This window comes from Takifugu flavidus, chromosome 22, assembly GCF_003711565.1.
Source record: "Takifugu flavidus isolate HTHZ2018 chromosome 22, ASM371156v2, whole genome shotgun sequence".
In the NCBI taxonomy this organism is placed as follows: Eukaryota; Metazoa; Chordata; class Actinopteri; order Tetraodontiformes; family Tetraodontidae; genus Takifugu; species Takifugu flavidus.
This window is the reverse complement of record NC_079541.1, coordinates 8,786,295-8,812,177: the sequence shown is the minus strand read 5'-3', so window position 1 is coordinate 8,812,177 and position 25,883 is coordinate 8,786,295. Positions and strand designations below refer to the sequence as shown.

General features: G+C 39.8%; 1 protein-coding gene across 7 annotated transcripts in view; it reads right to left on the bottom strand.

Annotated features, from left to right (window-relative positions):
• Nucleotides 1-20: 20 nt before the first annotated feature.
• kcnc2 (potassium voltage-gated channel, Shaw-related subfamily, member 2) overlaps nucleotides 21-25,883 on the bottom strand; it is a 65,889-nt gene continuing 40,026 nt past the window's right edge. Inside the window, exons 2-5 of one of the 7 annotated variants that reach the window (XR_008948189.1) lie at nucleotides 10,500-11,433; nucleotides 8,445-8,606; nucleotides 4,553-5,430; nucleotides 350-2,609 (exon numbers count right to left, since the gene is read on the bottom strand). Coding sequence is in view for 6 of the 7 variants with exons in the window: in XM_057021979.1 (XP_056877959.1) it covers nucleotides 5,294-5,430; nucleotides 8,445-8,606; nucleotides 10,500-11,433 (1,233 nt within the window). In the remaining variant the exon portion in view is untranslated. Of the gene's footprint in view, nucleotides 273-349; nucleotides 5,431-8,444; nucleotides 8,607-10,499; nucleotides 11,434-25,883 lie in introns of those variants that run through there. The other 6 variants (XM_057021982.1, XM_057021984.1, XM_057021980.1 and 3 more) reach the window with 6 other exon arrangements.

The following is a 25,883-nucleotide window of genomic DNA, read 5'->3' as shown; positions in this document are numbered from 1 at the left end:
GTTGTGTGTGTGTGGTGAAAACCTTATTAAAGTAACATTTCATCAACACTATAATTGGTGCTAAAGAGCAGAATTTGTGTGGGCAGTGCCTCCTATAGACTCGGGTCCTCTACCAGAGTCCTGGGAGTCTGAGGGTTCTATGCAGGGTCTTAGCTGTTCCTAGGACTGCGCTCTTCTGGACAGAGATCTCTGATGTTGTTCTTGGTATTTGCTGGAGCCATAGTTACTGCCCAATCACTACTGGGACCACTGTTGCCGTCACACCCCACATTCTGTAAGGCACAATGTTTATTTAAACCCAAAAAGTCATTAGGAAGAAAAGAGTTGAGACAATGAAAGAAAGAATCCGTTAAAAGATAAATAGTTTATGTGAATTTGTCACACTGTATTTACCTTTACTCTATACACATTTTAAACATGATATATATTATGTCGTATTTATTTTTTTACATATGACATAATTTTGGGTTTTTCAGCATGCACTTTAAAATGTTAAGATAAGGCTTCACAAATACAGACTTTAAATCAGAGTTTTCCTCACAGTTAGAACATACAAAGCATGGCTTCGGTTCAAAAGCCAGACAGTTAGAAGACAAATGGGGAAGCACAACATCAGACTACCATTACGTTTATAGTTAAGACCAATGCACTCATTAGTAAGACACAAAAATACATTCTGGCTTCAAAAAAAAAAAAAAATCATTTTTTTGATAACATCGTAAAGATACACAAATAATGGTACCCTTTTCTTTTATCAAAGACTAAAGCAGCATCAGTACTACAGTGGGGGATTGTGGGAGGACAGGGTTATGCTTCACAGTTTGCTAATACACTGCAGATCACAACCAGAAACAACACAAAAAGTAGCGCCACCTGTTGTTCTTTACTGTTCTGGTCCCTCCAGGATTTCGCAGTCTATTGTAATTTGAAAAGATTTTTTTCAGGGTGGGGGGGTTGACCAATATATAACTGTTTTGTTTAAATGCTTTTAGACAGGTGGAAATTGTTGGAATATTTATTAATAAATAAAAGATCAACATTTTTTAAAAATAGGGAATGTTCAAAGATTCCAAGATTAATTTTAGTTTGATATAAAACAAAAATATGCAAAAATAAATGGATCCTGAATTTACAATAAGAGCTAAAGCAATTTTGTTTTAATGGTGAAATTAGAGCACACTGGACATGCAGTAAACATTGACATTGTAGATGTTTAATGATTGTGCTATTGATAATGGCACAGTGATTGATCTGGACTGTCTCGATTGAAAAGTGTGTTTTGACAATATGTGTGTTCCATCACAATCAAATTTTGTCATCGCTGTTTCTGAGAGATAGATGTTGGTAATTGTGCCCAAGGAAGGGTTTGCTTACATAGTTTCCCTAGAGAATTATAAATACTATTAAATTTGCAGAAAAATCATGAAAGGCTACAGAAACAGCATGATGCATGTTTCTGTGGCATTTCATTAAATACGATGACTGCAACACAACAAATTCCTGAAGGGACCCTCTGTTGCCATCATCTTCTAACAGGCTGCTTAAATCACAGTGTGGGTCGTTGCTTTCTGGTTTTGAGCGATTATTGCCAGTCTGATTGAATTATTTTGAATTATCTGGGAATGCTACTGTGAGATGCAGCCCATGTAGAAGCTCCTATTTGGAGATTCTGCTACACTTTTGCTCAAACTGACCAAGATAGAAAAAGAAACATTTGGAAGAATCAAGTGTTCTATTTTTTTAGCAACCAGGAGTCATGACAAGCAAGACAGTTTTGGTTTTGTGAGATCTGCAGCAGCTTATACAGTGAAGTTGCATGGTTTAATGCTCGGCACCTTGGGAGGGAAAAAGGAGCTTCAAAGGTGACTACACGACTTTTTTTTTTCTTTTGCTTAAAACTAAGAGTGGAAGAGTGAAAGCATTAATTCTGTTCATTGGTATCTGCTAAACTTCGCCATTCAAACTGCAGATCCTGCCCTGGAGATTTACCATACCCAAGCACACTTACACACATTATAACACACTGCAGAGCAATTAACCTATATGGAAAATTACCAAGGGAAACAAAAGCAGAGAAGACCATAATCTCACATTTATTCAACAGCAAATTTTTCTCTCTCTACTACTGTATATATCATGTTTGTTGAATTTCGTATATGAATACAGTTTATTAAACACAAAGTGCCTCAACTGATACATCTTAATACAGTTATTGCGTGGGTGAGTGGGTGGATTGCCAAAGCAAAGGAAGTGATTGAGTGTCACAGCACAACCAACCACTGCTTTACCTGACGTCTCATCAAAAAGACAGATGTGTGGACAGAGCTGCTCAGCCCAGATGTGCCTTGTTGTTTTCTTATGTACATAAGCAGTTGTATATAGACAGCCTATTAAGAACCAGTTAGTTCTGGGTTTTTGTTCATTATGTAGTTCCAAAACAGGATTTGGTTATAATGAATGTCCTTCTCCAGCTTGTTGAGCCACTGGACAAGCGGGAGCCTACAATATTTAGTCCTGTGGGCGTGGCTTGATGGTTCCAAAAGGGGTCCTTGTACAGCGTCAGGTTCTCTTACTTCATCCCGCCGTCACTCAAAAGGGAAATGAATGGTCTAGATAAAATATGAACAAATCCCTAAACATCAAAAAGGCATAATCTGTCTGTTGATCATGATTTTACTATGAATATTTTTAACTTATGCAGACAATTAACAACATAGTAAAAACAGACATTTCACTCTATACTGTACTAGAGTCCACTGTATAGTGCAGGGGAGGATCGGGGAAGACCTTATAACTTTATCTAGACAATGTTTATGAGAGCCTCTTTTAATTCTCACCTTCTTTATTTTTTGGTCAAAAATGTATCTCGCTGAGCCAGTTGCTTGGCAACTATTTGCTCCTAAGATGGGCGTGATGTAAAGTACAGTAGAATGCAGTACAGTATAATACAGTACAGTGTGAAGAACGGCTTTCTGTGTTTATGTCTGCCACCGCCAAAGCTGTAATGTGCCTTAAACTAATAGGTGTCAGTCATTAAACGTGGGAATGAGTGACAAACTATGTTCTATGACATCTGACATGACTGTTAATATAGGGTTTCAATACTCATGTTTTGTGGGGGAATGGTAGTGAATAAGTTGCACAAAATAAACAAATTAAATCCAAATGTATGGCTGATTTCATAATTATACTTAAAGCCACTGTGCCAAACAAATGAATAACAATACATTAGCTATCAACCATTTGTGGAACTTCTTCATGTGATGAAAAGATGAACGTGATAAATTAGGTCCAAGTTTCTGTTTTTACAGACATTCACATTGCCTGCACTTGAATTAGCCAATTAACTTTATTTGTTTCATGAAAAAGGGAGGGAGAGAGAATTCCTTTGCGTATTTATGTACTAGGATACCACAAGCTCAAGTCATGGTCATGACTTAATCACCTGCTAAAATATTAAACCATCTTTATCTGGCCATTCAGCTTTAACTTATTAGCTTTTAGCTACTTGCACAAGAAGTAAGGAACAGCATTACTGTAGGTATCAGCATTTTCTCAGATTCTCTACATTGCATCAAATCAGCAATTATTATTTGAAGTTACAATTCCCTTTTATAAACACTCAACTCAATTATTCACCATTTCCTGCTATTTAGCATCGTAAAATATGAACCGTTCACCTCATCGAATGTGCTCCAGCAGGTGATCTCTGTCCATATAAGCTATTTTTCATGTTGATCCTTGCTTTACCTCGTCATGATATTATTTTTATTTTAACCAGTTGAATTTTACCTCAATGATAGGAGAATTTGAAAGGGTTCGACTATGTTGAATTCATTAAAAAGGCTGGTTTATTTACACAATCTGATAAGCATTTCACACGTTGAGCTACTTTTATTAGTTTTGATGTAAAAAGAAATATAAATGTTCTTGTTTTACCCATTTCTCTAGTTTTATGTTCAGACTGTAGGTCAAGTGGCCAGAATCTGATTTTTCCCCCCAGATCTGCTACTGCACTTCTTCACGAAGGATTTCTGCTTGCACATAATTGTGTTGAAGAGACCATCACAGTGGCATTGCTGTTTAGAATGAGGCCACGCTTTTTAAAAAAATCAGCTCCATCAGATTTCAAATCAATTGGCCCAAATCCAATTTCCAAATGTTCAGAATTTGTGTCCTTTTCTCGCCACATTATTGTGAAAACAATCTTATCAATAAGCTGTAAAAAGAAAAACAAGTTCAGGGTATTGGGTATGTGAACTTGTGTCATAGCTCACAAAAGAAGGAGAAGCTTTCACACAGAAAACAGACCGAATCATGAATGATACACACTGAGATCCCAATTTGAATCCAACAAACTTTTCAAGGGGTCCATATCAGGTGTGAGAGCACTCTAAAATACATAGACATAACTGATTTTATGGTATCCTCAGACTGAACGGCTGACTCTGAACTTGAGCAAAACACACCTACCATCACATCTCTTATTTATGTCGATGACTGCAAGAGGGTTATGCATTTTAATCTGACCCTCACCCATCCAAAAATTTACCTTTCTACCATGGTGGTGCCATTTCCCAAAGCCATTAGGATAGAATGCTGTTCTCTGCTTGTGTGAAATCAGTAAAGAGAACCTCTTTGCAGATATCTGTGAGCAGACAACCAGAAACATGTCAACAGCTTTGTTTGCACCATCCACAAAAAGCAAAATAAATCAATAAATATTAGAGCCTCAGGTAAAAGGCACATGGATGCAGAGAGACACCCACTTGGTATTCTATATTTTGAGTATAGCGCGTGAAGCCGATGCAAAGATGAGACCCAATGCAAGTGTAGCCCTAATTCTTAGTGTAATAATGTAATAATAATTACAAAAAAATGCTTCAAACCCCCCAAAGCAAAAACTAGCAAGATATAAATCCAAAAACCTCATGAAGTAAAATAAAAGTGACACAGTCCTTTTTTTGGAATCATGCCTTTTTCAAAGTATCTTAATATAGCAACATCTACTGTCCTGTATCACTAACATATCCTTCTTCAAATACTATGGCTGCTACTTCTAAAACCACTTTCTACATTTTATTTCTTTTATTCATTGCAAATCTTACAATGTCAAAATAAGAAAAAAAAAGTGAGATGAGGGAACAGCACAGCAAATAGCTTTTTCAACATTGTTCAAGTTGATTAATTTGCAAAAGCTACAAAGGTAAGTACTCTTTCACGTGTCAAGTTCACATATACAGGAGTACAAAATGGGGATGGTTTGTTAGGAAGTGGCTCAAAGTTGGACATCTCACAAGATGGAGGGAATAGGGGAGCGAGAACGCCGCAGCGGGCAAGGTGATCCGTAGGGTGAGGTCACAGGAGACACCCTTAGGGTGTTACCGGCCATGCCCGCTATGTTGTTTAAGCTCCGTGATTTCTCATAGCCTTCAGATGAGTGGTGGAGCAACAAAGAGGTGGTGGTGGTAGTGGTGGTGGTGGTGCAGGAGCAGGACATGAACACAGAGAGGCAGGCAGGCAACGATCCAAGTCCAAGCCAGCCCAGTCAACCAAGACAACAGGAGATAGGAGTGAGACAGAGCAACATAGTGTGAGTGCATGCACATCATATTTTCTCACAATGACTTTGAAGCCGATCGGCATGTTGTTTGGGGTTTGGACTAAATAAGTGTGTAGAACCTGTGTAGTAGAGATTGTTTCATATTCAAAATTCAACATGTAATATAACATGTCTTCACTAACACAATAATAACTAATGAACTAAAGTCAGAAAAGAGAGAAACTGAACTTGCTTTGTTGAATTGGTTGGTCATTCTAACTAAATCAGAGATAAATACCATTTTCTTGCAGAACCCATTAATGAAAACTGTTGCTCAATATAACACCAGCACGGATAGAGTCACCATTGACAGCATGGAAAAAATGAGGAAGCACAAATTCATTGAATTCATTTAGAGTCATTAATGTGACGCTTCAATACTGCAGGTGATATTCAAATTTTATATTGAGCTTTAAAGGTTTTAACAGAACTTTTGATGAACTCATAGAACTCATACCCTAATTGTTTGTTCCAGCTGTTGATAATAATCAATAGTAAAGTTATTAGCATCTCAATTAGTTATCTATCTTGGTCTTATGTTAGTATTATGTAGACAAGAGGCTTGTGCTCAGAACAAAAGTCCAGGTAAATTCTATTAAGCCAAGTTTATCTATGACTTGTACTTCAAAACATCGCTGTTATAACAAATAGAAATGCATATGAATGACAAGTAAAAGGGTTAAGGTCTAAATGACAAATCCAGCTTGCTCTGAAATCAAAGGCTACCATCTTAGCTTTGGCGCTATAGGCCCAGGTGCAGAAGCATGATCATCTGACACCCAACATTGCCTAGAGACAATTTCGATTGCAATAGACCCTATATAAATAAAGCTTAATTGAATTGACTCCATTTGATATGAACAAACTGGAAATAATTGCATAAATCATATATAAAAGAAGAAATTGCAATATTTATGTATTTATTTCTAACATGTCTTAATGTTAATATTTTCACTGCTTATATCTGATAATTCACACTTGGACACAATAATGAACAATAATGATGAAAAAGTAGTAAATTCGGGACATCTGGGTTCTGCATTATGGCTATAATGATTTGGCCATTAGTGTTTCTAGGACTCGTGCAACTTCACCCTTTAACAAATGTAATAATGCGCACCCTTAAATGTGCATCCCTTGGTGTAAGATAAACAAGAAAGCGCAAAGCAGTCAGGTCATTGATGAAGCATGCCGATCAGCTGAAGTGGACATAAATGAGAATTGGCTAATGGAAAATTAGCTTCAGTGCCATACTGCATTTGGCACCATTCCGCAGAGGACATGGATAGGTGGCAAATAAACCAGTGCTCTGTTTCAGAACCTATTCACGGGCAGACCACAGGTAACAGGGAGGGGATATTTTTTGTTCAGTTGTCAGGGTAGCATAACCATAGCAGCAGAGATGACGGCACAGCTGCTCAGACATCTATGTAAGAACAAACACGCCTCGCCTGCTAAACCATTTCAGTGACCATGAAAGCATTGCAGCTCAGTAATCAACATGATGAGTCCAGCTTTCTTCTCATCTCAGGGCTAACAAAAACAACTAGTCACGCTCAGATTACCACCTTAGGTCATTTCCCCTATGCGTACACCAAACATAATGTGTATCGACAAACTAGAGTTTCCTGGTAGTAGATAGCATTGACTGGACACTTGACTTCGTTTTGTTAAATACACAGAGCGGAGAGTAAAGTTTGAAGACTGGAAATGCAGTCAACTTCTCATATACATCAAATAGCTCATGCTTGTAAATGCATCACATGACAGACTAACTTGCAGAGGTGACTTCTCTGAAACTGCAAGGGAAGCTCAGCTTCCCCTAAAATGTCAAAAATGAGTTGGTCATATATGTACTGTTAATATTTGATTAACTCCAAATGTGTTACTACAAATTCAACTCGAAGACAAGTTCTTTCCGAATCAGCTTAATCCGATATGTTAAATCTTAACTGTCATTGGAAAAATGCTATGATTTCACCCCACCCTGGATGCTCAGTGTCTCTGGGCTTGGCATTGGCTGGCCTGGACGCTGGGATTCTGCACGCTAATTGTAGGATCAGTCGAGTGGCTGAATCCCTTTTTGATTGACAGCAATTTAAAGCTATACACCTTTCATTTTAACTTTGGAAGCTCAGTACAATTGTGGATTTTGCCGAAGTAGAAAGACAAACCGCAATCTATTTTTTAGTGCTTGCTTGGTAAAAGCAGGTTTCCTGAATTACATTTGTCAATTAAAATGTGTTAATCAACACTGTCTGAAATAGGACAAAAATAAAGAGAGAAATAATATAGATTTTTAAAAATATATAAATCGATATATATTAGAATTTCTAAGCAGACTCTATATAGCAAATCATTAAAATCCACATCAACTTTTATCAGAGCTATTGATGAACCTGACAAACAAAAAATAACCCGGCTTAGAAATTTATTCAAGTGTTTTACGGCAACAAGAAATCCTCAATAAATTGTGACGGAAGCCAGGGTTCTGAGTTAAATGCATGGACACATTTGCTGTCACCGAAAGCCACAAGTTACTTTACCTGAGTGGATTAAAACAGCCTTCCCACCTCCAAGGACGTTAGTGTCCCCATTACTACGGCTACGGATCAGCTGTGAGTGCTCTCATACATTTTGTGTTTGTTTTTACAATGGAGCAGCTAGTGTGAGAAGAGCTGCCTGGATTATTTAGAATAGGAATGACATGTAGTGGTCACAGGATGAATTTTTTAAACATACACCATGGTGACACTGAACAATATGTGCATCCAATATTTAACATGTTCAACCCTGTAATTAAATTGAACTGACAAGCAGGGGATTGTGCATGTGGAGGTACCTGTTTTTCGTAGCCCTCCATCTGCTGGGCAGGTGTAATCACTAGCAGCAAGCAGAAAACATGTTCCGCCACTCCGGCAGTCCTGCTCACGCGTGCTGGACCTTCGGATGGGGGTCCTCTCCTCTGGAGACATGGTCAGGTCACTCCCTCCACTGCAATCTGCTGATATTTGAAATTGAATTTTCCACAGCTTACTTGATGAGTACTGGTTTCCAATACTGAAGTCTGGCTGCTGGCATGCAATAGATTTTTTTAATTGGCCATTTGTGGCATCAACTGACTATATTTGTTTGAGTTCTCAAACTTATGTCAGTATAAGTCCTGTGATTATCTGGCCAACTTCTCTTGAAACTCCTACAATAAACACTGTGGTGATTCGCTTTATATATTATAGTATATAGTATAAAGTTATAGTATAAATGACACAGCACATTTCACACAATAGATTCATTTGTCGAATGGAAGCAACAAATTTCTTCATGAAATGGATTAAAAAACCATGCCATTTTTCTAAAAATTCAGATAAAATTTTTTAATGCTAGGATGTGCTAGATTTTGCTATTACTTTGTTTTTTTCTTAGTGTTTCTTTGCCTTTCGTGCTCCGTGTTGGTTTTTGTTGTCTGTGCAGGCTGGGCATGACTGACTTAATTCTCCAACCACTCTGCCACTGAGGCTCACATGTTCTACTCATACAGCTCCAACTCATTAGTTCATCAAGATCCTGCAGTAGTAAATTCCGCTTTACTGTCACATACTCCATTGTTTGTCATTGTTTCGTCTGTGGTAACTATTCTGTGCCAGTCCAACAGCTTCGAAAAACCTTTGAAGGTTTTTTGAATTCCTGTTTCTCGACTATTCACCTCTTTTTTTCTCTCCAGCCCTGCTTGCCATGCTCAGCCTTCACTCGTCTGTTCCCTTGCTCTCTTCGACCTTTCTAAACATTCCTCTAGACTCCTCCAGCATTGCCTGTGTTTCTTTCGTTTTAACAATAAGAGCCATACCTGTCATGGTTTTTTAGTGTGGGTACTGCGTTTGGACTAGCACACACTTAACAGGGAAAGTGTGAGGGGTTAACCACAGTTTTAGACTTTTATTTCTGTCCCCACTTCTATTTGTTATGTGATGTAACTAGTTTATCAATGTGGGACTGGTACTGGCGAGACACAGCTGTAGTTTGTGAACATTTGCCAGTGTATTCTTTCTACAGTCTATCAGTATATCACTTGCCCCAACATAACTTGCTAAATGTCTTGACTTTTGCTATGGTACAGTGGAAGTAGATTCTATGTTCTGTCAGATAAGTAAAAAGGGCAAATGTTAAAAAGAACTCCTCTACCATGTAAAATAAAGATAAAGTCCTGGTCCTGACAGGGTTGGAGACTGGATTCTCAAGAAATGTTCTAAACTGTTGGTAGAGTTTCATTTTTTCTTCGTCCATCCAAACATAGTCAGTCGAATCTGTAAGAACTCAAATTTTGTTCCCGAACTCCTGTAAAATTCCAGTAGCTTTGAACTTGCTGTTTATGAAATCATTTGAGAAAATTGTGGAAGGCAGACGTGTGGATGGCTTCCTACTACATGACTGGTGCGCCAGCATCCCTCATGACACTGAAGTAAGTGATAAATGAACAACAAAGGATATCTGAACTGAACAAAGAGCTCATGTTTAAAGATCAACTACTACAAGCATCTTTTAAATTGATTACTGTATTATATTGTTTCACCCCAACATCACGAAATTTCATTGCACGACGGTACTGAAATAGTGCCCCCCAGGGTATTGTGTCTTAGCATTCAATGATATTTTGGTGAAGCTGCTTAAAGCATTAGAACTCAATATGTGCATATTTATTTGAGTATTTCATTCATTAGAATCATGTACAGACCCTCCATGGAGTCCCAAATAAATTATTAAATAATTAAATCATTTCTAACTTCCCACAAAAATTCTTGCCTGCACCTACTGTTTGGGATTATATCTACTGAGTTTCAATATCAAGTGCAGCCTAGAATTAACATTTGAACTTGTTTTGCTCCATAACCCAATGTCTTACCTGAGCGGTTGCGTTCTAATACCCTGGTCCCTTTGACGTGGCACAGGTGTCCTTGGGTGCTGTTGCAGGTGGTGTTGAGATCAGCCTTGCAATAGGTGGGGGATGCCCCCTGCGCAACCTGAGGGATGTGTTTTTTCCTCTTTTTGGGCAATTTCTGTTTGGCCATGGCCAGTGAGTAGTACATACCAAAGTTATTGACAATGACAGGAACAGGCATGGCTATCGTTAGCACGCCAGCCAAAGCACAGAGTGCACCCACGACCATGCCTGACCAGGTCTGTGGATACATGTCACCATATCCCAGTGTTGTCATGGTTACCACAGCCCACCAAAATCCAATAGGAATGTTTTTGAACTTGGTGTGAATGCTAGCCGTGGGATCATTTGGCTTGGCACCAATTCTTTCAGCATAGTAGATCATGGTCGCAAAAATTAAAACTCCCAGAGCAAGGAAGATAATTAGCAGCAGGAATTCATTAGTGCTGGCCCGCAATGTATGGCCGAGTACCCTTAGCCCCACAAAATGACGAGTTAATTTGAAGATGCGCAGGATACGAACAAATCGCACCACCCTGAGGAATCCCAGCACATCCTTAGCAGCCTTTGAAGAAAGTCCACTTAGCCCTACCTCCAGGTAGAAGGGCAAGATAGCCACAAAGTCAATGATATTAAGAACACTCTTAAAAAATTCAAATTTGACTGGGCAAAAGGTCACACGCACAAGGAACTCAATTGTGAACCAAAACACGCAAACACCTTCCACATAGGTAAGTGCAGGGTCTGTTTCAATCTCATACTGTGGGCCAGAGTCTGGTGCACTGCCATTTCGCAACAGGTCCGTCTTGTTGATGATGGTGTTAAAAGCCTCATGAGTCTCCAAGCAGAAGGTGGTGATGGAAACCAGAATGAAGAACAGAGATGCAAAGGCGATAAACTAAAAGAAAGAAAGACAAAGCAGAAAAAGGACAGTTGAGACAGTTGGAATAAGACAATCCTGATACTTTTACCTACATGCACTTCATTGAATTTTCATTTTTGCATATTCATCTGTAAAAATCGGGGCTGTAAGGAGAGATGCACCTATTCACAACAGTAAGTAAATACACACTTCCTCTTCCCCTGTAGAGGTATGTCCATCCATCCTCTTCTTTGTGGAGTTGGGCAAAAGTACGGTTATGATTTAATTCCACATTAACCAAAGCAGATGGATAAAGCATAAAAACAAAATATTTTAGGTAGATTTATACATGCACAACATTTACATGGTTTCAGCTAATACACTGAAAAGCAACCAAGACTAACAGAGACCTAAAGCAGAATCAAACAATTCTTTGCTTTATCTTGGATACGCTCTTAAATCAGGAGATGCCCTTGGGTGCTAGGAGGTAACTCCAGGTGTATTGCCAATATACAGGAATGCATAAAAAGGTGTACTTTATTAGGAGCCCATGCGCTTCCCAGTTTTATGTGAGGCAACAGGGAAAAGAAGCAGTGAGGTCGCGCAATATCCAATTTGCTAAAGTGTCAGGCCCTGGGATTCTTGGGATTAAAGCACCTAGAAACAATTTTGATTGTAACGACGCTATATAAATAAAGATTGATTTGATTTGATCTGAAAGGGTAAAAGAGCACTAGGAAGACAAAAATTTATAGCGACAACAGATGTATTATATTACTATATATTTTCACTATTTATTTTACGTTTGCAAATTAAGAGATTTGGATTTATACCTGATATTCTCAATTTCTTTGCAATTAAAACTCTTTTTTCTTACCCTCTTCTTTCTTGCTTTGTCCATACAGTGAAATTAAAATGACTTGTAAAATGGGGATTCTGTACAGAACCAAGAGATATGAAACCAAAACACAAAAGTTATTAAAAAAAACATACAGGACACATGTATAACTTTGATTGATAAATTGAAAACATTTGAAAACATACTAATACTCATTGTAATACTTACTCATATTAATGCTTATTGTACCCAACTGTGTAAAAACAGTTTTAAATAAACACATTACTTGTTATTTTCTATGCCATCTGCTTTTGGGACTGTCAGATTCAGAGTTTGCGTTCTGGCTCCACCCATAAAATTCTTTCTTTTTCATATGGAGAGCAAGACAGAGAAGATTTACCGAGATAGAAAAATACAATTTTCCATACATGTGGCGTACTCTAGTGTGCTCCATTTTCATCTTGCTCCCACTTTCCTTCCATCTGTGGACTCTGCCTACCGAGTTTGGAAGACATTCTGTCACATCCTGTCTTGTTTTTGGATTGCATTACTTGCACAAACTGAAATGACATCATTCCTGTTCGGGTCTGCCTTGTTCTGAAAATTGTTCATTAAAACTTGTTTTTTCATGTTTTAGCCGTCTTTGTTGTTTTAAAAGTCTGTTTTTCACTAAATTGGATTTAAATCATTCAAGTAGGTGCTGTCAGATTACACCTAAATCTTTCTTAATTTCTATTTTCCCTATTTTTCTCCATCTCTTTGAGTCATTTTGCAAAGTAGTCAGGGTGTGGCCTCCATGTTGGCATTAACGCAATCTTCTCACTGCACATCTCTGCTCGACTGAGTCCTTGTCTTCCTCAGGAGACAGATCTGTTGAAGGTGGATGCTGTTGAGAATTGTCTTTATCTTGTTGTTATGTGTTTCACCATATGTTCCTGTCTTCCCTTAGAAGTTAGGCAAGGTAGACTAAATGTAATTAAGAACAGAGACATTTGCAGGATTGTTGTTTGATCTACTGTTATCTCAGGAGCCAGTCAGGCAGGGGGTGTCAAACACTCATTGTAAACAGGACATCAGGGGGTTGATGATGATCACATTTGCATGAAGAATGGGATCTGGCCACCTGGGAAAACAATGGAAGAGAAGAACTCTACCAACACCAAAGGGACTGGAGGAAGAGGACGGGGACATCTCAGCGGGGGATTGCATGGACATTGTGAATTTGCATGTGTGTGACTATAAAGGACTGGGCCAAGGGATAGTTAGGTTGTCAGACTTCATGCCCTGACGATTAACTCTGTTGTTGCTAGGGTTATGAACTGGCCCGGAGCTCTGTAATATTTGTATCTGGAATTGATTCTATTGTTAAATACATTTTGAAATTGATACTTTACTTCTCGAAGTCTTCATTCAACGAACACGCGGATCGGCAGCTACATACAGGAGGTATCGCGATCCAACAATTTGGTGACCCCGACGTGATGAAGAGAGAAGTTATCTGAGGCAAGGAATTCAACAACGGTCACTTCGGAGGACAACTGACGACAAGGGATCCCTAATAAAAAGGTAAGCAGACACCTGTTTAATCAAGCTCTGCAGATTGGCTATTTCCAAAAATTGTCGTCACTGTCAATTGAAGTGTCCTAGTTATAAATTCCAGATACAAATATAAAAATATTGACTGCAGGAATTACGGTTAGAGTCCGGAAGTACTGTTTGAAAAAACAGGGAAGTACTGTTGAAATACACAGGGAAGTACTGTTTGAAAAAACAGGGAAGTACTGTTGTGTAAAAACACAGGGAAGTACTGTTGAAATAACAGGGAAGTACTGTTGAAATATACGGAAGTACTGTTGAAATATACAGGGAGTACTACGTTGAAAAAACAGGGAAGTACTGTTGTTGAAAAACACAGGGAAGTACTGTTGAAATATACAGGGAAGTACTGTTGAAATACACAGGGAAGTACTGTTTGAAAAAACAGGGAAGTACTGTTGTTGTAAAACACAGGGAAGTACTGTTGAAATATACAGGGAAGTACTGTTGAAATATACAGGGAAGTACTGTTGAAATATACAGGGAAGTACTGTTGAAAAAACAAGGGAAGTACTGTTGTTGTAAAACACAGGGAAGTACTGTTGAAATATACAGGGAAGTACTGTTGAAATACACAGGGAAGTACTGTTGAAAACAGGGAAGTACTGTTGAAAAAACAGGGAATAGACGGTTAGAGTAAACCGTAACTAGTACAGTGCTGTAACGGTAGAGAGTAAACCGGAGCTAGTACAGTGCTGTATTGCTGTATGCAGTGCACTGTATATCATAAAGATTTGGGTTGGGACTCGGAGCGCGGTCGACGGGACGGACACTCCCGACGCCCGAGATTTGTGTTTTTGTGTGGGGTGGAAAAGTGCCAGAGTGAACGTGAATTAAAAGGCTCTTTGTCCTTGGGAATTAACCCCCAGAGTGGAACCGGATCAAAGACGTTTGATCTAGAAGCTTGTTTCACTGAGGCATTGAGTTGACCGTTGGAGTCATTCACATTCAATCTCACTTGGGAGCATAGTTAAAGATGGAACTGGATTGTGGAAAAGCGTGTAGGGATCAGGGAGAATGTTCTCCCTATCCCGGTCTGTGGAAGAACAGTGGAAGTGGACTCTTGATCAGGTGGTGAGTGGCATGAAAGAAGAGGACAGGGAAAGAGAATTGGATGCAATAAAAAAGTTGTGGAAGGAAGCTCAGAAGCAAAAGATACTTCCCCCTCCAGAGGTGAAGGTTAATTTAGCTGAAGCATTGTGTAAGTGGGAGTCAGAAATTCACACTAGATTACAAGATCATTTGGATAATCCAAAATTAGGGTTTATAGCAGGAAAATCATGGAAAAAACAGGGTAAGGAGTTAGAAGATAGGCGTCGAAGGATACATGTTGTGGCTGTGGCATGCGCAGCGGTGCACTATTTCAGATCTGGGAGGGTCACACGAGTGCCTAATGTCGAGAAGCCTCCATTAGAAGATTTAAATCAGACATTGACACTTAACACCACTCTTTACCCATCATTACCTACTACTACTTCCCCACCCCCATATCAATTGCCAGTTTTGACTAATAACAGTGGTCAGTTAGGTGTGGACAGAGATGAAGAACTGCAGGAGTTACGTGAAACAGTGTGGGAACTTTGGAGACAGGTCAGCAGGATTAAACAGGGACAGGAAGAGATGGAGATAAGTTAGGAAAAAATGAATTTAGAGAGGAAGCTCAGGTGGTTCGCCCTAAAACCTCGCAACAAACTAAATTTAAAAAACAGGATAGTCAGAAATCTACATTAGATATTTTTAAAACTTCTAGCAATCAAATAAAACAAGTAAAAAGAGTTGATCCCTCAGGAGGATTTGCCAGGGCTGACTGCAGGGAGGAGAAGGTAAAATTGATTTATGGCAGTGATAAAGAAGAGAGTGAGTGTGAGTATAGAGGTGAACCATTGACAGGAGGCGGGTCAAATACGAATACACACGCGGAGTAAGGGGCCCGTTTCAGTTCCAGGCCCCTCTGATACAGAAAAGAGGAGGACAGGAACCGGTATATGTTCCATTTGCAATTACAGACATCAATTGTTTAGTGGATAAGATGCCCCCACCCGCAGAGGGAGGCGGCAAGTGGATGTCCAGCCTTTTTAGTTTAACACAGAGCATTGTGCATGCAGCTGGCATTAGGAGACTTTAGAGGAATGGATGTGTGCCACAAGGTGCCATCCGGGCTCAGATAATTTGCACACCACTTTATTCCGTCAGGCCATAACTTTAGGACTTCCACAATCAGTAAAAGAAGCTATGGAAGGAAATCCTGACCTCCCAGGTAGCACAGCGGAAGTCTGGGAGAGACATTTCTCTCACCACATTAACATATATAAAGCTAAACAACAGGGAAAGAAAGAGGGGGTGATGACAGCGCAGGAACAGCTCCTAAAAATACAGTTAGATGAAGCACTGAAAAAGCTTAATGATAAACAAAAGGAAGAGAAACAGATGGTTCAGCAGTTTCCTCGGCAGGTGCAGCCAGATCAGTTATGTCCGCAACAAGATTTTGCTCCGATAAACCCGTATTGGGCCAGTCCAAGGGGAGGCATGTGTGGGAGACACGGCGGGCAGGGATACGGCTTGATAGGCGGGTACTTAGGCCGAGATCAGTGTCATGCCTGCAAAGGGTATGGTCATTGGCAAAGGGACTGTCCATATCACAACTACCCGGAGGTACCAGGCAGTGTTCCACCATCTCATGGAATTTATCACCGGAGCTGATCTCATCTGACACCATCGAGCTTGTGGGGTTCTCAGGGAGACCGAGAGAGACTGCCGTTTTCTGTGCCATTAGTGACTCTTTTGCCGAACAGACTGTGTTGCACCCTTTTTGATTTCACCGCATTGCCATATCAACCTGTGGGACGAGATCTCCTTGTGAGGACAGGAGCAGCAATTCTGTGTGGAGACAAAGGTCTTGTGGTGCAATTTCCTAATGGACGGAAACTGAACTGCTGTATTTCACACCAAGGTGTGAAGGGACAAATGCTGATGAGTCCGACACCCTCTACAGAACAGGGGGTGTGGGCCGACATTTATGGGGAAGAACTTGAGCCAGAGACCTCACCTGGTTGTCGATGCTAAGTCCTTTTGCCCCGCCAGTTGATCCCTATCATGTCACCCTATTTTACGACCGTGGGAATAATGAGGTCTATCAGGATGCGTTTAGAGAAAAGTTAGAAGGAAATTTTTGGATGATTACATCACCGTGTTTGTGTGTTGGGCCTGAAGGTGTGGCTGCGCAGGTTGACTTTACTGCTGAACAGAATGATTGGTATAAGAGACTGTAAAGGAAATGTTGTCATTTCTGGGTCTCGCAAGCTATAATAGACATTTTATTCCTGCATTTTCAGAAAAGTCTACGCCCCTACGTACAATGGTGAATGAACAGGGAATGCGTGATTTGACGGCCCGGTTAACATGGACAACTGAGGGAGAGAAAGCATTCATTGTACTTAAACAGGCATTCAGCACAGCTGCACATTTGGCAGTTCCAGATTATAAAGATACTTTTTTTTGGATGTTTCTGAAGGAGAACATACAGTAAATGGTGTTCTCTTTCAGAAAAAAGGGGGTGACAGGAAAGTATAAATGGATGCAAGTATAATACTGGACCCCATTGAAAACAGGCAGCCACCATGTGTAAGGCATGTGGCAGGGGTAGCAATTTTTTACAAGAAACAGCACATTTAGTGATGGGTCACGCTCTGACGGTACTTACAACACATAGCGTGGTATCACTGGTCAGCTCAGCAGCATTCACCATGACCTCACTTAGACAGACCAGGATGGACAAGATTTTAACTGCACCACACATAACACACACACATGAAGGGATAAATATGGCAGGGTTAACACAGCATCAGGCTCACCTATAAAGTAGAGATGAGGCAACTGACACAGGCACTCGTGGAACCAGCGGAGGTCACAGTCGTAAAATGCAAAGGTCACGGCAAGGAGAACTCTTTAGAGGGAAAAGGTAATGAGGCGGCAGATCAGGCAGCAAGGAAGGCAGCAGGTTATAAACAAAGTTTCAGTTTGTTGATGGCAGAGAAAACGGTTCAGGAAATTCTTCCAAGATACGACAGGGAAAGAATAGGTTGTGATCAAGAAGAAGCTTCTCCACATGAAAAAACAGTTTGGAAGGAAAAGGGGGGCTGTGAAAGTTGAAGGAATTTGGCGGGCCCAGACGGCAGACCTGTTCTCCCGCCCGGTCTGTTAGATGCCGTTCTGGAAGAGGCCCACGGCCTGACACACTGCGGGAAACACGAATGATGCAGAGAATAAAGTTTCCAGTTGCCCCAATGGGCAAGAAAATTATAGATTTCACTGATATGTTAGATAGGGTCAATAGGTTCCGATACCTCTTGGTCGCAGTGGATGCATACACTGGCTGGCCTGAGGCGGTTCCCGTAAAAGTAGAAGAGGCAAAAAGCGTTATTAAATTTTTGATTAATCCGGCACATGGTTTCCCAAACAAATTAGATTTGACAACGGAACTCATTTTAAGAATAGAGATTTACAATCCATAGGCCAGCCCAGCACTTTTATGAAATGTAGATTTTATTTTGTTCAACTAAAAACGAATCTCTAAGTTCTCTCCCAACAGGCAACCTCTGTAACCAGTCAGTAAGGATCCAGGAATTTCACACACAGCTGAGTGGGTTCTTCTGAGAGTCATCAAGCAAAGTGGTCAGAGCACAGGTGGACGGGCCACTTTGAAGTTGCAGAGCGAACATTACTTGTTAACCCTAACATACTAACACCCTAACACATTAACCCTAACACTGGTATTATTGGAATCAATGTACCCCAGCAGGTAATTCACAGAGAACGCTTGGACGGATCGAGGAACATCTAAAGACGATGGCACCATGATTAAACGTCTATTATTCTTCATTACATCAAGAGGAGTTGTCAATGAATTGTTTGTATTGGCCTAGCTTAGGCTAGGCCAAAAGGGGGATTGTTGAGAATTGTCTTTATCTTGTTGTTATGTGTTTCACCATATGTTCCTGTCTTCCCTTAGAAGTTAGGCAAGGTAGACTAAATGTAATTAAGAACAGAGACATTTGCAGGATTGTTGTTTGATCTACTGTTATCTCAGGAGCCAGTCAGGCAGGGGGTGTCAAACACTCATGGTAAACAGGACATCAGGGGGTTGATGATGATCACATTTGCATGAAGAATGGGATCTGGCCACCTGGGAAAACAATGGAAGAGAAGAACTCTACCAACACCAAAGGGACTGGAGGAAGAGGACGGGGACATCTCAGCGGGGGATTGCATGGACATTGTGAATTTGCATGTGTGTGACTATAAAGGACTGGGCCAAGGGATAGTTAGGTTGTCAGACTTCATGCCCTGACGATTAACTCTGTTGTTGCTAGGGTTATGAACTGGCCCGGAGCTCTGTAATATTTGTATCTGGAATTGATTCTATTGTTAAATACATTTTGAAATTGATACTTTACTTCTCGAAGTCTTCATTCAACGAACACGCGGATCGGCAGCTACATACAGGAGGTATCGCGATCCAACAATGCAAACCAGACACCATGTGTGCTTTTGAGATCTCTTACAAACCTGTGCTGTGACAGCAAAAACACATCAGCTGAAATGAAATGATATCTTTTTTAGGGTCACCAGTCAGTGGCAACGGCACCACTCAGACCTCTGGGCAATTTAAAGTGGGCAGTCGTCCACTGTGCCACCTGCTTCCTAAACACTCCCTTATATTCAGGTGTGAATCCTTGTTTGAGAATAAAACAGAATACCACAAAGACCTCCAACGAGAGAACAGAACCCAAATATCTCATTTGTTGCTCAGCTACTGTAAAGCAGATATCCTACAGGTTTTCAGGATGAAATATTCTGAGTAACCATCTGATGGCGCGTGTGGGGGAACTTGACACTACTTGATCTGACTAGCATGCTGCTGTGCAAGCTCCGGTTTAAATTACATTCCAAAATGATAGCACGTGTATGAGGATATTTTAGGCACACATTGGTGGGAGCAGCAATGTGTGGCCATGTTGATGGTTTTCCTCAGTATTCAGTGGTTCAAGGGCTTTTAAAGATAAATTTAAATCATCCCGTATTACTCAGTTCAACACCACCACACTACATGACTGATAAAATAAACTGCCAGAACTTACATCAACATGTGCCTGCAAATGATGTTTCTCAACTCTCCACTGCCCAGAAACCTCGGATCATATGGCTTAAAAGGACATACATGCATGAACACCATGTTTTCAGACACCAAGGTTATTAATGACACACATAAAAAATGTAAAGGCGCTACTCTAGTTTACAACAGGCACATGCTTCTTTAAATCTCACCCATTCTTCATACTTAATAAGTACACCACACATAGAATGGACGGATGTAGCACAGGTGATTCAACTCTGAACAATGGACATGTGTTTATCTAAAGGACATTGGAACTTTTTCAGCCACCATTTTAGATTAACAGCGTTCCTATTCATTGGCGCAGATAAAGATTGAGGTGATGAATACATGGGTCAATCCTACGTCGCCATTCAAGTCTAATGGAGCTAATTAAGAGCTTGAAATTTTAGGGAACTAGTACCATTAACGATACAGCTAATCAAGGTGACTTAAAAAAATACAACTAATGCTTTTAAACTTTGCATTTCATGTTGTGACTTTAAAATTATGCTGTTTTAAGCGGTACAAGCAGAGCTGCTCATGCTAAGTATCACAACATTTAGCTCTGACAGACACTGTTTTCAAGTATTGCTCAAATAATTGACTTGACTATTTATTTACTACTCACAATCACATCTTTTTTTTTAATACCTCTGTAATCCCATGTATTATTAAACTGTCCTTAGGAGAAAAGATGAGAGGAACATTTTCAGACCATCTTTTCATGGATTCCATTCACTGCTTTAGGGCTGTGGAGCTACATGGAATCGGCATCGGCCTGGAAATGGCATCGGCATGGCAGTGGAAGGGATATGGAAGGGATGACCTGTCAACAAGTTGGCTGATCCTTTTGAACTGGCAGCAATGCAGTATATAAATAAAGCTGGATTTACATAGTGCCAAACTATTCCTAAGATGACAACATCTTAGCCAGGAATAAGTGGTTGAAATACTTCTGTGTGATGTAATGTGTATTAAAAAGGGTGAAAAACCTTTCCTTTTTTTGGGAGATGAGCTGTTCTAAAACAACCATAGTGGGAAGTGAAATAGTGGGAGTTCTGTAGTAAATCTCTGTCGGAAAGCCAAAAACAAAACAACCTTCGTGGGGAACAACCTATATAGCCTTGCACTCAGTTGAGGCTCATTTGTTTGACATGGATTTTGTTTTTTTTCACAGCCACCGCTCAGTTTGGGTCCTTCCGCAAAACACCACATCAATCTGAGGGGGACCCCCAGAGGTGCTAACATGATCTAAACCCCTCTCTAATCAGCACCAGTGCTGTCACACACATGTACACACTGACATAATTAAACCTTTGGGGTTTTGGGGTTTAAGCTTGAATCTGGTGTGCATTCTGTTGGTGCAAGATTGCTCAGATGCAAGTTTAATCTGGATTAAGACGGTTTTTCTTTTGTTTATTTTTTTTTTTTTTTAACTCTTTACACACATGTTCAGTACACATGGAATCCTGTGGAGCACTCTGAATATTATTCCTTAATGTATTACAATAACACCATGATTAATGCTTGATTTTTCAGGAAGATATGGAATTTTCAAATAAACTTATTAGTAAACTAAATGATGGTATTTAAATTACTTTGAATGGCTTCAGTATTCCAACATGAATATGGTAATAATAAAATGACATATGATAATAAATATCCCAACATGTTGCCTTATTTGTACATGTAATTAAAATTATTTTCTTAGTGGAACATTTGAAGTTTCATGCAAGATGCAAGCATCAATTTTGTTTTTGCAATTTTGTTTAATTACGACATTAGTGGAGTGATGATAAAGTGTATATCCCTCCACCTGCTGTCTTCTGTTTGCCACTTTGTGGTTTTGTGTCGCTTTAAAGGAACGCTCCCTTGCACACACAAACACACTCACACATATCCTTGTATTTCTATCTTTGTGAGGATCTTTCAGAGATAATCCAGAACCGAGGTTCTCTCAACCAACCCATTCTTCCTAAGCCCCTAATCCTAACCTAAACCCAGTTCCAACATTTACCTCAAAACCATGTCGTAACCCTCAAACAGTCCCTTGAAACTGTGACGACTAGCTAAAATGTCCTGACTTCCCAGAAATGTCCTCAACTTGTTAGTAGAATGAATGTTTTCATACTCAAAATGTAGCAACACACACACACACACACACACACACACACACACACACACACACACACACACACACACGCACAGCAACTACCAAAACCATAAGGACCAGCACTGATCATCAGACAGCATCTCTCCCATTCTCTCCTCTCTTTTTAAATAAATCTCCAATGACTCCATCCCTACAGGTTGCCTGGTAACCAGTGAAGTGCTTATAAAAAAAGAAGTCAAATAGACTAGACGGGACATTGTTTTAATGACATCAGTTTTGCCGTTTAGGAAGCCAGAAACGAAAGAGGGACAAAACCAATCAGGAAAATAAAAGTTTTTAATAAATCCTCACAATTCCAATACCTAAGCTTGAAGACAAAAAGCTATTATTCAAGGAATAATTTACAGTCGGTGAACATATTGTGGGGGTTAAAAAGGTTTTTAAAAGCTGAGGGAAAAAATCAGGAGTGAAATCACAGCTTCAGAAAATAGCAAAAATGGTGATTTACACACTTTCCTAGAATTAACTAGTTTCCTTCCTATAACATCGGTTATGCATTATAACATTGCGACACACAGACATCAACACACAGGCACAGACACACACACACACACACACACACACATACACAGGAGCGACAGAGCATTACCAGTCTAGGTGTGTATCTCACAGCATAGATACCCCAGAGAGAACTCACCATCTTAAAGGAATATGTATAAAAAATGTGGTGAAAATGTTCACTTTAAAAGAGATTTTTGCTTCCTGACAAATAAATAGTAAAGAATTTCTCCTCTTAAGTATGAAGGGGAGTGTGATTTTTGTTTTCTAATGACACACCCTAAACTCAATATAGCTCAAAATGAACGAGAGAAAAATACTAACCACTAAAAGCAAGTGATTCTTGAGGAAACATTAAAAACATTAACATCATTTTACGATAAAACACCTAGAAAATACTCTCCTGCTGAAGAGACCCTGTAGAAGATGGTGGAATAATTTGCATTCTAACTCCAAACTTCCATAAAGCTTGTCTGTAGCGAACATTTAAGAGAGTACGTGACAAATCCTGGAACGTTCTGATCACTGCTCTCACAGCCGTGCCTTAACTGTGCATATCTACCCAGACATGCCCTGTAATAAAGGAACAGCCCTGGGAAGGGCACAATGTCTGTATTTGACAGGTTCCATCACTTTTTTTGGTCTTGTTCTAAAATTAGACGATGGTGTAATCAACATTATGGGGTGCCATTAGCTACTCATTTAAAAATCATCGCTCATATACAGTATAATTAACTTGTGTGAAGTAACTGATTTACACCTCTGCCTTTTGCTATAGAAAAGCTGGATGGTATTTCTTTTATTTAATAAAGTAGAATAAAAATAAAGGAGGAGATGGTTAGGATTGTTGAGTGCCGTGCAATGGGTATCAGAGACAGGCAACATCAGGAGGGTAGTAAGGAACTGGTCTGCATTACAGTTAAGCTCCCAAACAAAAGCATGATTTTGTCACAGACCCAGCCGCATTTTTCTCTTGATCAGCTGCTGCCATGGTAACAGCACCTTTTTATTGGTAGCTCAGGATGGGAATTTCTGAATGGGGAGCAGAAGACGAAAGAAAATTGCATGGTTGTGCTCTGAAAGTTGTTTGTAATTTTTGTTAAGACACACACACACATGCTGCACACACATACACACTGCCACTCACTCTACTGAAAGAAAGGGTTTTAATAAACACGTTGCAATTCATTAAAAATCAAGAGGCAGTCGCTGCCGAAAAACGATGCCAGGCTTTGACGAAAGATGAAACCAAAACACGTCTGCACATGTCAGGAGGATTTGCTGTTCCCTCATCCACAGACGCTGCCTCTGTCCTTATTATACTGCTCCCTGTGACATGACAACCGGCTCTCTGGGGGAGCGCTGCAAAACCCATAGCTTCTGGCAAGCGAACATAAGCCGCTGCTAAAAATAGGCTATCAAAATTTTTCAAACATTCTAATTTAAATACAATATTGTCACTTTATATCAGAGAAGTGTACATGATTGTGCGTGCATGGGAAAGCTGAGTTGCAGATACATCAATCCTTGCATTCATTTATGCTTAGACTCAAAGCTGTTCTGTGATACCCAAAGAGTAAAAACAGTGGGGAATAACATCTATTTGGTCTCTTCTAGTGCTTCTACCGTTTGAAGAATGTGTGTATATTTTGTTTCTCTAGTACTCTTGCACAAAGCACTAGTAAAGGAGCATTTTTATCTTAATCTTGGGTCTGCCACCATGCTGTCAGTGTTGGCACCACACGTGCCACTGTTTTTAAAGGTCATCAGAGCAGGATTTCTCACTGGTAATTGCATGTTTTGCAACGATGGTTTCTTGCCAGGTGTCTTCCTCCAGGAGATCAGGGAATGGATCTCTACTACCTCAAAGTTAGACTCAAACAATCTTTAATACAAAATAAACCTTTGTACCTCACACTATCAAGTGAATAAAGAAAAAATGCAAGACAGCGATCAGCGACAGCGATGATAACACATTTTTTTCAAGCTAAGCTTGGAGAAAATGTACTTCTTAAAATTGGAATACCAATACCTGAAATGTGGTATAAGCAGTGGTTTTACTAATAGACAGTAAAAAATCTGTAAATGGAGATGGTAAGCTAACATGTCTAATATTCTCAGGTGGTGTTGTTGTGTCTTGGAGGAAACAAGGATTTTAAAATATTAAAGTGAGCAGCAGGCAGAGCGTGAGTTACATCTTGTCTTCACATCACTCAAAATAAAACAAAAGCTGTGTTCATCCCCTGCAGCCAGATAAAAATACATCTGCTTGAAGATCCCAATGAGACCATGATACTAAAAATAAGCAGCACACATCTCTCTCACCACCTCACTGTTTCATCTGCTCATCTGCACATCAATATTCCAGGGCTCTGCCTAAAACTGAGACCTGCACTGACTTGAGAAATCTTATGTTAATGCTAATGTGTTTTTCCATCTCAGAATCAATCTCTTATTATAAAGATCATATATAGAGAGCATGTAAAGAGGCTTGCTAGTGTTTGAAATGGGTTTTATATTTAGCACTACACCTGGAGAACTTCACTCTATATATTTTTTTGAAATAATTAATCTAAAAATCATATAAACTTCCATAATAGCAAGTCTTTAAATACCACATGATCATTCAGAAATTCTTTTCTAGCTTGCTAGCACACGTTCTTTAATTTGAATTTGAACCATTGCAAACTGATTTTTACAATAGCAAATGCTGCTCTCCACGCTCCATGATTGGGACAGTGGAAATGATCGGGAAATGTAGAAATGTATGACAAAATAACCTATTAGTATAAAGATTTATAAAGTGGGACTGGGCTGAGGAGCAGTGTGAGGGTTCTTGGTTCAAGCCCTGGTGCGGACAAAACTAGTTATGTGTTCTTGTAGCAGGGGTAGGTACCACCTTCAGAACATGGCTGAGGTACCCTTGAGCAAGGTACCAAATCTCCAAAGGCTCACGTCGGGCCCTGGATGAGCTGGTGACTCACTGAAGTGGACCTGCCTTCACAATATGCTTAGCATCGAACACCAAAAGGGACGAAGCGGTCAACAAAAAGAACGGATATAAAAATCTTTTCCCCTTCCATCAATACAGAACACGTATATTTGGCAACAGGAAGGAGTTAAGTTTATTGCAGGGTTTGTGCCTGTAACAATTTGGAATGCTACACAATATATGTAATGCTCGTGTACATTTGTTGTTAGCAAGCAAATGACTTGTACTCTGAGTG